Consider the following 12,389-nt stretch of genomic DNA (forward strand, 5'->3'; position numbering starts at 1 on the left):
TCACATAGGCAATATTTACACGCCTTATTCACCCATCTTCTTATTATATATTTTGTGTAACGGTATAAATATAATGTAAACACCCTCAATGTCACTCATAGCACTCATGGAGAAACCATAACAATATAGTTTTTATTACACCAATTACAAGTATTTTACATAAATTGTCTATACTCTTTTCAACCTAATTACCTCTTCACCTTTCCGTATTCCTGGCTGTTTCTCTGAGGCCAAGAATTGCACAATAGGTTTAAGGTTTTAACTCGTAAATCATTCAAAATACATTTAAGGAATAAGAAGTCATTCTTTGAGCTAATTAAGTAATGAAAGACGGTCAGCGCGTTATTTAACCAATAAAGCCCAAAGAATGGTTACTTATAACTAAAGTGTAAATACATTAAATGTAGCGTACATTTTATTTGTTTTTGAGAATTAAAGACTTTCCAAAACTCTGTAGAATTGTTAGGTCTCGTTTGAAACCTATCACTTCCTCTCTTTTCACTTATTCTATAATTTCAAAAAAATTACGGTAAAAAAGTTTTCAAAATTATTTTTCACAATTTTTTAGACATTTTCTCCATAATTCTTTAACGTGATATACTCCCATTCCTTAACAGAGTGGTTTTGAGATGTAGCTGCAGCTCTGTAGGTGTCAGTCTGAAAAATAATTCGGATGCAAAACTTCCGATTTTTTTTTTCAGACCGGTAGCTACATACCTGCAACTACTCGAGATGTGAAACAGACGGATAGACGGTGAATAGCTACACTAAAAAAATTTGAGCATTTCAGTCAACGTAAATGTATAAATAATTTCAAAATACGTTTCTGTCAGTGCTTAAAGATAACGGTATCGAAATACTTCAGTTTTTCAATATTTTTAAATTGAGGCTTACATACAGTTATATGACAGGTTTTAGCGGATTACGTTTATCATTAAAGGGCTATGTGCGGTATGGTCAAATATCTGCCCCCGATTTCAACCAATTTTTTAATAGTATCGTATAAAAATAAAATCTTAAAAAATCATTGTATAGAGGATGCCTATAACTTTAATATTGATTTAAGTCATCATTGCTCATTCGCTGTTTATCTATGACGTCACCTAAATGACCTAATTCCCGCAAAGGACTATGTGTGGTATGGTCAAATATCTGCCCCCGATTTCAACCAATTTTTAAATAGTATGGTATAAAAATAAAATCTTCACAAATTATTGCATAGAGGATGCCTATAACTTTAATCTTGATTTTAGTCATCATTGTTCATTCACTGTTTATCTATGACGTCACTTAAATGAGCTAATTCCCGCAAATTTCCCCAAAAATGAAAATATTCTCATTTTTGCTCCATATTTTGCATTCGGAAGGATAGAGCACAGGTCTGCTCAAGTGCGATTAAAACATATGTTTTTTGTCAGATAGTTATACACATTATATCAAAAAATAGCACTTGAGCAAGCCTGTGCTCGATGTTTCTCAGTCGAAAAACCATCGGAAAACACCCATATTTTGCTACAAAACATCAATTTATCAAAATATAATGCAATCTTCATGACGTCATTTCTACATTATGACGTCACTGGTGATAACCTTTTACACCTTTATTTCCAATACTATTTTAACTATATTTCACCTTTGTTTTAAAGCTTCTTCTAAAAAATTTTTTTTGGGGGGGCAAAAAAATGCATAAAACCGCACATACATGTAGTCCTTTGCAAACAAATAAAAATATCCTCATTTTGCACTATTTCTTGCATTCGGAAGTATAGAGCGCAGGTCTGCTCAAGTGCGATTTTAATGTATGTTTTTCTTCAGATAGTTATACACGTTATACTAAAAAAATGGCACTTGAGCAAGCCTGCGCTCGATGTTTCCCAGTCGAAAAACCATCGGAAAACACCTATATTTTGCTACGAAACATCAATTTATCAAAATAATGCAATCTTCATGACGCCATTCCTACATTATGACGTCACTGTGGGATAAACATTTACACTTTTACTTCCAATATGATTTTTAAAACTATCTTTCACTTTAATTTTAAAGCTCTTTCTAAAACTTTGATTTTGGGGGCAAAAAATCCATAAAACCGCACATAATCCTTTTGAGGGCAAAAAATGCATAAAACCGCACATAGTCCTTTTTAACAAAAACACAAGTTTAATGCTGTTTATCTATTAAGAGATTCTGTTATTGGAAACAATTAAGTCGCGAAACCAACGCTTTGATATCGAAATCCTAAAGATGTTGTCCTCGTCATATCAGTAGTGGCACGATTAAGAACCTTTACTATTCAGTATCACAGGTAGAAATACATACTTCTACTTCTACAATACATAAATACAACACATAAATTCATCCCGTGATTGTCGCGTGGGAATTTTATAATGCGTGTACATATCGATGTCAAGAATCAACAAAGTGAAAGTTTGACTGGCATCACTCAGATCCAAGATCGAAGGTACGCGATCTTTTCATGCTACGTGTATTTTTTTCTGTCTTTCTACCTTTATAAAAACAATTCAACCCATATTATACCTCTTAAACTACACAATTTACCCTTATTGTAAGTACTTTAAGATTATTCAAAGTTCTAGGTCTTCAACAAAATCATTGCCGGTTAGAATATAAAATGTATGGAAAAGGGACATTTTGTGTACGTTGGTCAAAACATTGAACGTTAAACCACCAAAATTTGAATTACACATTGATACGAAACATTTAATATTTTGGAATAATTCTAAATTAAGATATATATCCATCAACAATCAATAATTGCAATTCACCTGCACCACACATTCTATTTTTCTATAAAATTTACCATAAGGTACATAGTAGCAATATGGCACGCCCACGGAGTTAGTTAGTGTTGTTGTGTCAAACATCGGCAACGCCCCTTCATACTCCCAGTCCTCGTTTTCATTGGTCATATAGAAGAAATCTCTTTGTGAGGTCATTGACTCAATCTCCTGACAACTGCCAGCAGATTGGCTCTGCAAAAAAAAGTACTAGTCGACTTCTTGTTAAATGGCAATAGTCAAAATTCTGGGACCCGTTTCACAAAGCTGTCATACGATTTATCACAAGACATAAGATTGTCATAAGATTTGTCTTAAGATTGTCATAAGATATGACAAAGCTGTTTCACAAAGCTGATTATAATCTTAAGATAATTATTATAGGAGCGCTTGCATTAAATTCAATCAGTAAATTGTAAAGTATTAATTTACGAAATCCGAAGTATAAATATATATTTAATAGCATTACTGGATACTTTATAATGTATCGTATGTTTTTGTACTTTTGTTTGATAAAAACAATATAAAAAAAACAGTAATACCCGCACCAAGTGTTTGCCCCTAAATAACACTGTTATACCAGTATATTTACATTTTCCAGTGTCTTTGCCTGTGATAACACTACGTATCGATTTTGTACTATATAACCCATAATACAAATGACGCCAAATTGAGGCGCCAGCGGGGTTTGCTTATTTATATTTAAATATTTAGTCGTACGATGGTTTAAAATTATATAAATATAAGTAATAAGGAATCATTCTTTGAATATTATGAGGTGATAATTTCGGTCGGGGCGTGATCAAATCTATCATAAAACCCTTCGGGCTTGATCACGCCCCGACCAAAATTATCACCTCATAATACTCAAAGAATGATTCCTTGTATAATTCAAAATGAAGGTCGCATGCAAGTTCCGGTAATGCGTTTAAAAATTATAATTTTCATAACTGAATGATGAGATCCCTTCCCATAATGATAATACACATGAGCAGCACTTCATGTGCAATTTGGGGTTGAACTGTTTGCATGTGAATGTTAAGTTAATCAATAATCTTAACATTTCATGTCATAGAAAGTATATGTTATACATTGTATATAATTATAATTACAAACAAAATTAAATTATGCCCACTCTCCGCGGGGAGTTGCCGGCTTTAAGAGTTGTTTCTGTGGGCCTATATGTACATAATCGCTTGCATGGATTTAGAGAAGGGGTGGGAGTGAGGGGTTCAGACACCCCCCCCCCCCATGACAATTCATTTATATCAATAGTAAAATTACAAAAAATACACCTCGGACTCCAGTGCCCTTGCAGACATGTACATGTAATTGCTCTAACCCATTGCGCTTCAATGTTAGGTAACATTATTTTGGGGGGAAATATTATATTTATACTTTATTGTTTATTTCAATAGGAAGTATACATCACAATATGCAGGTGTCCTGCACCACCTTAAAGCTGTTATTTACCTAATAAAATAGTGCAAGGTTTTGAAGAATACGACATAAAAATACATGCATGTTACAAATAACTGATCTTTGTCTGAAGTTACGTACACAACACAGGTCTACAGGTCTAGATAGCGGGTACTAGTTTTACCCAGCTCGTCGATTAGATGGGTTTCACGTAGTGTATGTGTTTCCATACGCAGAAAAGGATTGGTTAACATGCATGAACATTTCTTCTGTGATGATCAGCTAAAGGGAATCATATTTTGCTCTAATTGGATTATCATTATGATGTTGACCAATATAGGTAAGCATAATTAATGTGCTATAGTGAGTATTATAGTAGCACAATATTATGAGACACTGGTATGTACATAAGCATTACTTTCACTTTCTAAATAAGTGATCTCCCTTTGCTAGCATACTATCATCTTTTAATGTTTTTAAAGAAGCTTATCATCTTTACCTATAATGCATCAAATACAATGTAGGCCATGACCCTATGGGATTGTTCTGACCACATAAAACAGGAAAATACAAAATATCTTCTTATGTCATTATGATGCATCAAATGATGTAAAGTGCATGCCCCCAGGTGTTGTCTTTAACCCCCCTCCCCCTCCCTCTTATGAAATGGGAAATGATGATACACTGTATATTTTGAAAACTTTTGAGATCCTCATCCCTAAACTATATAATATATTCTTGCTCTTTGTGTCATTGCACATATCAAATTGTAGATAGGAAACAGGAAAATACAAAATATCTTCTTATGTCATTATGATGCATCAAATGATGTAAAGTACATGCCTCCAGGTGTTGTCTTTAACCCCCCTCCCCCTCCCTTTTATGAAATGGGAAATCATGATACACTGTATATTTTGAAAACTTTTGAGATCCTCATCATATAATATACTCTTTCTCTATGTGTCATTGCACATATCAAATTGTAGATAGGTTATGCCCCCTTGGAGACACCCTGACATTCTATAACTAGAAATAACAATGGATTTTATCTTATTCATGTGTAGTGTTTGATCCATGTGGATAATTCCTAGCCTAATAATGACACTGCTTTATTTAGGAGACTCTACAATTGCGAATACACATGCATATAACATTTTGTTTAATAAAATTATATTAAACAATTTTCAAAATGTTAATGTGCATAATTAGGAGAGAAAAAGCAATCAAAAATGATTTAAAATTTGCTACTTTACACCTGTAAGAATGTAAGAAGACTTAATATTTAGAACCAGGATTGATGGGGGAGGGGGGGGGGGTGGATGTGGAGTATAAACATTTATAATTTGAATACATCATTTATTAACTTGTCGATGAATATTAGATATTGATCCCAAGGTAGAAATGTGACTTCTGATCATATCTCAATACATGTAGATCAATTGTCAATTATGCAAGGTGTAATGTGATTTTTTTCTCAAGAATAACATTTTTTTACCAGTTTATAAAACTTTTTAGACCCCAATTAATAGATCATTAAACAATGAAGAAAAGTATAAATGTAAGGTTATTTTCAAAGCATAAATGAATGCAATTTTTTAAAATTTCATTTGAGGAGGAACACATGCTCTGATTCAGAAAATTTTCCAAGGGGGGAAGGGGGGGGGGGGCAACAGTTTAAATTTGTCATAAACATGAGTAGTATAGAACAAAACACAAACTAATATATAAAGATATATATTTTATGAGATATCATAAAAACCACTGAGATTCCCACCTTAATCCAAAGACATTATTCCTCCTTTGGTCATGGCGCATTATATCATTATGGTATGTAAGTCATGACCCTAAGGGGTCATCCTGACCCCCTTAGAATCAGGAATTTTCAGTTATCTTTAAATTTTTGATGTTTGATGATCTCATCTCTATTTTATCTTTATTATTAAGTCTCCCAAATGAAATTTGGAGACTTATTGTTTTTGTATGGTTCTTATTTATTTACATATATTCTTCCTCTTCTCTTTCCCGCTCTGAACTTGTTTCTTAGAGATGGCTGAACAGAATTGTACAAAACTCTAAGGTACAATATGCCTGCATATCTAGTTGTGCCCCCTAGTTTGATTTTTCTCATTTGAGGTTATCATTTTTCAGGGGGGGGGGGGGGGGGGTCAAAAGGGTGTGGGTCTAACATCGAACCTTATGAGAAGAATTGAAGACTCTATTATAAATAGTAACTTGAAAACGGACAAAGATAATAATATAGGGTTTTCATAATCATATATTGACTGTTACTGGCAATATATAGAGTTTATTAGATCTGACCCCTGGGGTCATCCCCACCCCCCAGGAATTGGAAGTTACCATATATCTCAGAATCATGACCCCTAAACCATATGTATATATATTCTTGTTACTTATATCAAGGGGCATTAAATGTTATGTAGGTCATAGGCCCCGGGGGTGGTCCTGACCCCCCTCAAACAGGAAGTGCACAATATCTCGAAAACGGTTGAGATCCCCGCTCCTTAACCATATATATTCTTGATCCTTAAAGGACATTAAACGGTATTGAAACGAAAGTCGGAATCAAAATCATATTCGCTTCTCATACTAGAGTACTACTTCGTGTTTTTAGATCCCCGAGTATCACGTGACTTAGGGTATATAAGGAGAGTTTCTGAGCTCTCAGTCGGAGTTCTGAACAGACAGCCGATGTGAGAAGAAGCAGTAAAGAAAGCAGTAATTAGGGTGAAACCTAGAGCACAAATAAATACCTTACGTGCCTGCATAAGGCTCTTGAGGTATAATTGTATGTGTTGTGTCGGTGTTTAACGAATAATTTCTGTTGAGGAAGCGCGTCCGCTCTAATAGAAAGTAGCAAATTGTATATATAACTGATTTAAAGCTTTTATTGAGAAATTTGATTTGTATTATAATTGCTCAGGCAACCGAATCTTCGAACCCGGAAAATGTTACAGTATGTAGGTAATGGGCCTGAAGGTTAAATTTAATTCATCAAAACCGTAATGTATATATTACTATATAAATATTAATATACTACTATTTGACTCCCTGGATAAAATTTTATTTTTTAAAACCCTATTGCACATCTATAGGATACACTAAAACATATTTTAAGAGATGATTTGTCTTCTGTTGAAAATGTAGGAGGAGTTCGAGGAAGAAGGTTTTTTGTGAAAAAACGTCATTTTTATGTTCCCCTTCGAAGAAAGGAGGACAGCAATATATAGGGTTTATTAGATCTAACCCCTTGGGTCATCCCCACCCCCAGGAATTGGAAATTACCATATATCTCAGAAACTGTTAAAATAATGACCCCTAAACCATATATATTCTTGTTACTTATATCAAAGGGCATCAAATGTTATGTAGGTCCTTGGCCCCGGGGCTGGTCCCGATCCCCCTCAAACAGGAAGTGCACAAATTTCTTGAAAACGGTTGAGATCCCCACTCCTTAACCATATATATTCTTGATTCTTAAAGGGCATCAAACAGTATGTAGGTAATGGGCCTCAGGGTTAAATTAAATTTTTCAAAACCGTAATGCACATCTATAGAACAGTCCCTATCATATCCCAATATATGATGTGTCTATCTATTAAATCTTCAAAGGGATTCTGGGATCTATGTTTTCTTTTGAGTGATAACCGTCAATTTTTTGCTACTATTTGACTCCCTGGATGAGATTTAAATTCTATAAGATCCTTTGGCTATTGCCAAAAAAACCCCAAAAAAAACCCTAGTCATTTCCAGTAACTCAGGACAAAATTGAAATTTCCAAAACCTTATTGCGCATCTATAGGATACCCTAAAACAAATTCCAAGAGATGATTTGTCTACTGTTGAAAATGAAAAAGGAGTTCGAGAAAAATGGTTTATTGTGAAAAAAAAAAATGTCATTTTTATGCTCCCCTTCGAAGAAAGGAGGTCATTTTGCATTGCTACTGTCTGTCCGTCGGTCCACCAACAGTTTCCGTTCATTTTCTTCGCAGAGGATGAACATATTGATATGAAATTTGGTAAACAGGTTTATCATGATAATATCTAGGTCAACTTCGACATTGAAAACGATCGAGCAATTTTCGACAGAGTTATGGCCCTTGGACGTAGATAAATTCCAGTTATTTGCAGTTTTCGCTCTTTTTTTCACAGAGGATAAACGTATTGAAATGAAATTTTTTACATAGGTTTATCATGATAATATCTAGGTCAAGTTTGATATCGGGTACGATCAACCAATTTTCGACAGAGTTATGGCCCTTGGACGTAGAAAAATTCCAGTTATTTAAAGTTTCCGCCCATTTTCTTCGCAGAGGATGAACATATTGAAATGAAATTCGGTATACAGGTTTATCATGATAATATCTAGGTCAAGTTTGATTTTGCATCGGGCAATTTTCAACAGAGTTGTGCTCTTGGACGTAGAAAAAGTCCAGTTATTTGCAGTTTCCACTCATTTTCTTAGTAGAGGGTGCATATATTGATATGAAATTTAGTATACAGGTTTATCTATAGAATATCACGGTCTATTTGATTTCTTGGGGTATGATAGAGCAGTTTTCGACAGAGTTATGCCCCTTGGACTTAGAAAAATTCTACTGCATGGTAACTCTAACTATATAATTAAAATAAGTGCAAAAACATTATTTTTATCTCTTATAATTATAACATTTACATTAATATCATTTACGAAGAGCATCAGTTAGAAATTTGAAATAAAATGAATTAACATATGTAATTGTTGCAGCCATACCATTTTATTATGTACACCTAAAGTATAGCCCTATCATGCTACCGTAAATCGAGTGTTCGATTGTATTCGCCGTGATTTAAAAACTGACCAGCGAACACCTCGTGCATTTACAACGTGGAACTCTCAAAGAATGGCACGGAACAGCAAAAGAAATCCCAAATTTTCAGCTTTTGAAATATCTATTTTAACATAAGTTGAAAAAAGGAAACAACTGCTATTTGCCAAGCAAAGTGCAACAGTATGAAGAGAAAGGCCTGGGAAGATATTGCAGAACAAGTAAATGCAGTTAATTGTTCTAACGTCATGCGTTCTGGGGAGGATGTTAAAAAGAAATGGACTTGCATGTCTAGCGAAAGCAAGAAGAACCTGGCGTGGTTTTAGCGTGGTCATCATTGTATGCCTCTTCATGGGGTAACTTGGGTTTAAGACGGGTGTTTGTACATGTAAGTGACTCTTTAACGCAATAATAGCTGTATTATTTAGAATTTTATTTTGCTGTAAAAACCTGCTGCTAGTAAGATTAGTCTGCATAGTCTGCATGTAACTTAAATTTTTATGATAAATAAGGTCGGAAAAATCATTAATTGTTGTCAGAGGAAAGATATCTCTTCTAATGAACATATAGCAAATCAATTTTTGTACAGGACGACAATAATTCAATTTCGCTCCAATTAAGGCTCTTTAATTGCCCTTCTCATAAAAATTTGGCGAAAAGAAATTTAAAAACCATGATATTTTTGTCATTCTAGTAGAAAATATCATTTTCGTAAAAAAAAAATCATAAAAAAAATTGCAGCTCATATTGCTTTAACGGGTACGCACTGTCTGTCACCAACTAGACAACCTCTGTTTATGTTGCCATTCTCAAACATTTGACACAAAACAGAATTTGAGAACACAAATGAATGCGTCATGGGATGATCCAGGCCACTTTTCTACCAAATTCAAAAATTTCAAATTGGAATCGCAAACTGCCATCACATTTATATATTGAATGAAAGTTTTTTCTGTTCACAAACAAATACTCATGTGTTGAAAACGCCTGAATAGGAATATGTATCCCCTCTATTGCCCCTATCACATAACTAAAAGTCATTTTTTGAAAATTGTCTAATTAGAGTTATTTTTTATATTAATGTAAAAATTTTGTATATTTTCATTAAATATAAATGATTTGGTATAACAAAAAGAGATAACTTTGTATTTTGGGTTAAAATAACTCATTTCATAATAAAAAAGAATTTTCGAAAAATAATTAACAGATATGAATCAAAATGAAATTTTACTTTTATATCTAACGTAAACATGTGATTATTAATTTTTTATGCACATATCGGCCACTAAATTATATTTTCTTTGGCCGCTAAAAAAAAATGTTTTCCTCACTCATAGAGGCCGATTTCGATAAAATTTTTAGAACCCCCCCCCCCCCCCCCCCATCCCCGTAAGCAAAAGTTTTGTTCAGAAATTATAAATTTGACTACAAATTTTATTTCGATATGAATCAACTAGAAATGATCACACTTTTTAGTAGATACATTTGTTTTTGAATATCTGACAGAAATTCCGAAATATTTGGATGCAAAATGTAGGCGGGAAACGGGCGTTAGCGTTCACAGTTCTTACATATATGAGCGGAGTCCAGTATAGTATTGTTTATATCTCAGTCAGTTAAAGGAAATTTAATGTAGACATGACTTAAGGCAACTAGAGCAGATGTAACAGCGTAAACAATTTTGGACACACTTGCTTACTTATACTAGAATATCTGCACATACAGCTTCAAAACGTCCACTTGCATAGATCATGACTTGCAATAATGTTGGAAGGGCACATGATCTTTTGGTTGGGTGCTCTAAACGATCATTTTACATAAGTTAAAGATAACATTTCATGGCAAACGGAACTTCTCTAAGATTTCACAATCGTCCATATAATCTAATGGGTTTACTCTGTCCCTGAATACACGCTCACGCCTTATAAGTTGCCTATTTCTTATCAAAACATAGACCGCCGCCATGTTTAAAATTAACTCAAGAAAGGTATCTGGGTGTCTTAAGATTTGAACAATTTTAAGATAATCAAAAGTTAAGACACTTTTGTGAAACAGCTATGATAAAAATGTATGACAAAGTTTTGTCTTAAGAGAGATATTTGTCATAAGATAGCTTTGTGAAACGGGCCCCTGGTTTAACGGTTTTAAAATTTAAGGATCATAAAACAATTGCATATGTCAGTTGTCGAGTTACGAGAAGAAATCACACGATCATTAAAAAACAATTGTTGTTGTTTTTTTTGCCGGGAGGGGGGGGGGGCTGTTTTGGAATACACGCAATTATTCTCATCGTTGTCAAAACAAGAAACAACAGTGTAACAATTTCAAGAGACTTGGACACGATTGATTTGAGCTCAAAATTTGAATTTTATTTTTCCATTTTAAATATCTTGAATAAGTCATATGGGTTTTCCAATGTTTTTCGAAAACTTTAAAGCCAAATATTGAGTTATAAGCAGGATACAGAGTTTGATATTCTTTATTTTTGAAACCCAAACTCGAGTGTTGTTGATATTGTTGATACATGGACTTTAAAGGTATGAGTTTCGCATTAATGTTATTTTCTTATCTTGATAATATTGTCAATGAAGACATTGAATCACTTTACCTTGTCATTTTGTGATAGAAATGATGGTCTTGCTTACATGACAGTGAATTTCTCACCTCTGTATCTCTGTTGTAACTTTTCTTCTTGCATTCAAATATTGATTAATCATTTACAATGCGCGTTAACTATATACATAAAATTTGGAATGAATAGTAGTTCTAAACTTAGTCGTGTCTAAGACCCTTGAACATTCATGTATAACCTTAAACAATGATAATATTGAGATTTTAATACAATAATGATATCTTATGTTAAATATGTTGCTGCATATATGTACTTATTAAGACAAGACGACAATATATACCTGAAATATGATAAAAGGAAATTCTTTGGGAAGCTGAATTGGTGACGAAATATATACCTGAAATATGATAAAAGGAAATTCTTTGGGAAGCTGAATTGGTGACGAATAATTCCCATCTTCTCTACAGCAGAACTGGAGTAAAAGTGTCTGGTTTTGTCTCATTTCCCCCGGAATTTGACCCCCTATGTCCTGCTCAGTAAACTGGTATCCCTTAATTGTCAAGGTACCGTTGATGAAGTCTATAAATATTTGAAAAATTTAACGACCATTATTTAAGAAATGAACTCAATGTCTACCCAAGTCATACGAGTATAATCTGAGTTATAGCAGTTTACGCTTTATAATCCTTTAATCAATAGCCATATTCAAACCCTGAGAAAGTATTTTGGTTAAAATTGCGCTAAAATTTAGAAGAAAAACAAAATAAACAGAAG

The 12,389-nt window shown here is 33.6% G+C and overlaps 1 protein-coding gene across 1 annotated transcript in view; it reads right to left on the reverse strand.

Annotated features, from left to right (window-relative positions):
- Nucleotides 1–12,389, reverse strand: part of LOC128160593 (uncharacterized) — a 72,472-nt gene that overhangs the window by 43,657 nt on the left and 16,426 nt on the right. Inside the window, exons 4-5 of the mRNA XM_052823924.1 lie at nucleotides 12,013–12,194; nucleotides 2,822–2,993 (exon numbers count right to left, since the gene is read on the reverse strand). Coding sequence (XP_052679884.1) covers nucleotides 2,822–2,993; nucleotides 12,013–12,194 — 354 coding nt within the window. The remainder of the gene's footprint in view (nucleotides 1–2,821; nucleotides 2,994–12,012; nucleotides 12,195–12,389) is intronic.

The sequence above is a fragment of the Crassostrea angulata genome, chromosome 8 (assembly GCF_025612915.1).
Source record: "Crassostrea angulata isolate pt1a10 chromosome 8, ASM2561291v2, whole genome shotgun sequence".
In the NCBI taxonomy this organism is placed as follows: Eukaryota; Metazoa; Mollusca; class Bivalvia; order Ostreida; family Ostreidae; genus Magallana; species Magallana angulata.